At 32.9% G+C, this 2,037-nt stretch overlaps 1 protein-coding gene across 1 annotated transcript in view; it reads left to right on the top strand.

Moving 5' to 3' along the window:
• Nucleotides 1-1,268, top strand: part of LOC105888418 (NKG2-A/NKG2-B type II integral membrane protein-like) — a 27,642-nt gene extending 26,374 nt beyond the window's left edge. Inside the window, exons 3-4 of the mRNA XM_012814006.1 lie at nucleotides 4-38; nucleotides 1,154-1,268. Of these exons, the coding sequence (XP_012669460.1) occupies nucleotides 4-38; nucleotides 1,154-1,268 (150 nt within the window). The remainder of the gene's footprint in view (nucleotides 1-3; nucleotides 39-1,153) is intronic.
• Nucleotides 1,269-2,037: the final 769 nt, after the last annotated feature.

Here is a 2,037-nt window from a genome sequence, read left to right as displayed (position 1 = left end):
CCATGGGTGTCAATAAAAGGCTCAACTTTCAAACTAAAGTAAGTTTTTTTCCAATGGTGCTATTTAGTAGGAAAATTGTAAACAGGGGAAATAGAGCAGACTAATATAAGTAAGTTTAAATTGAATTACAGACGTGAAGAAGATGTTGAAAGTTAGGGAAATGTTGACTTAAATATTAAGGAATGGACCACAGTAGGCTCTCCTTATTGATGGTTTCACTTTCTGTAGTTTGAGGTAAATGTAGTCAACCATGGTCAGAATATTTTGAAATGAAAATTCGAGAAAAAAAGCATTTATGAGCTCACTGTTCTGAGTAAGTAGCAGGATGAAATTTCACATCCTTCCTCTTGTGAGCAGATCAGTTGTAATAATATTGCAGTGCTTGCATTCAAGCACCTCTTATTTTACCTAATAATTACCGAAAGGCAAAGATTAGTGATGCTGGCATGTTGTTATACTTACCCTTTTGTTTTATTAGTTGTTTTTAATTCATTCTTGTGCCTAATTGAGATATGTATATGTGCATATATATATATATATGCATACATTTATATATAAGCATATACGTAATATATGTATATATTTTTTGAGTCAGAATCTCACTTTGTCACACTTAGTATGCAGTGGCTTCATAGCTCATAGCAAACTCAAACGCTTGGGCTCAAGTGATCCTTATGTCTCAGCCTCCCAAGTTGTTGGCACTACAGGTGCCCAACCACAACGCCCAGTTAATTTTAGAGATGAGGTCTAACTCTGGATCAAGATGGTCTTGAACCCATATGCTCAGGCAATCCACCCACCTTAGCCTCCCAAGTATGGGGATTACAGGCATGAGCCATGCCTGGAAGCACCTAATTTATTAATAAAACATTATCATATGTGTATATATGCACAGAATAAACACAGTATATAGTAGAGTTCAGCAAAATAGGTGACTTCAGGAATCTATTGGTGATCTTGAAGCACATCCCCTATAGATATTGGGGGGGGCTACTGTGTTCAGTTTTCATAATAGCACCTCTTACTGACATTGCATTGAAATGTCATTAATTGTATTCATTAATTTTTTTTCTTAAATTACATGGAAAATGCTCTCAATTCTTGGATTGTTCCCATAAAGTATGGCAGAAATATGTATTTTTCTCCTTTGCAGAATAGTTGAAATAAAATCAGGTAAACGTAATTGTGCTGAGCTATCATCCTCTCTTAGACTTCAATCAGACGGATGTGGATCTTCAAAATTTTATATCTGTAAGCATAAGCTTTAGTAGTAAGGCACCTGAGTTTGGATTTGCTGTACAATTTTATATTTCATGAAATGGAAATAATATAGTTATTGAATAAGTCAACATGAATTGTTATTTGTTTACAAATGAAAAGACTAAAAAATATTTGCGGTATAATACACAAAACACAAAGAACAGAATATCATTTCTTTTGTGTCTGGCTCTATTTGCTGAGCGTTGTGTTTGTGGCATGTCACCTTGTTAAAGTTGCATGTTATGTGCATCTGTTTATATGAAATATCAGGAATTGGCAAATCCATAGAGAACATAGAGTAGTGGTTGCCAAAAGCTAAGGGGAGATTGGAATAAGATGTGACCATAAATTACATTTTTTCCTTTTGGGGTGACAAAAATTTTGCAACCTTCATAGGTGACTTTAGTTGTGAATCTGTAAATATACTAAAAGTTTACTTATTTGTGTACCTAAATGCACTAAATGGATACAATCTACATGACATTTCAATAAAAAATATTTGAAAATAACTCTCCTGTGATTATGTTTGGGGCTGTCATATTTAAATATTCTGCCTCTTTATAAAGTTGACTTTTCCAAGCAATATCATGCTATTTCTGGAAATCTATTAGTTTTTCTTTAATTTCTCTCTGTCATATTTTGTATTTTTGGTATTGAAGTCATGTAGAAATATAGTTATTTTCCATTTATGCTTTAGTAAATAGCATCCTTATTTTTAAATTTTCTTTATTTTATTGTAGAAATACAACGGAGGTTTTCATGTTGATCTTATATCCA

This window comes from Otolemur garnettii, unplaced genomic scaffold (genome assembly GCF_000181295.1).
Source record: "Otolemur garnettii isolate 467f Iridium unplaced genomic scaffold, OtoGar3 scaffold00481, whole genome shotgun sequence".
Lineage (NCBI taxonomy): Eukaryota > Metazoa > Chordata > Mammalia > Primates > Galagidae > Otolemur > Otolemur garnettii.
The sequence above is the reverse complement of the archived record's forward strand: the minus strand, read 5'-3'. Positions and strand labels throughout refer to the sequence as shown.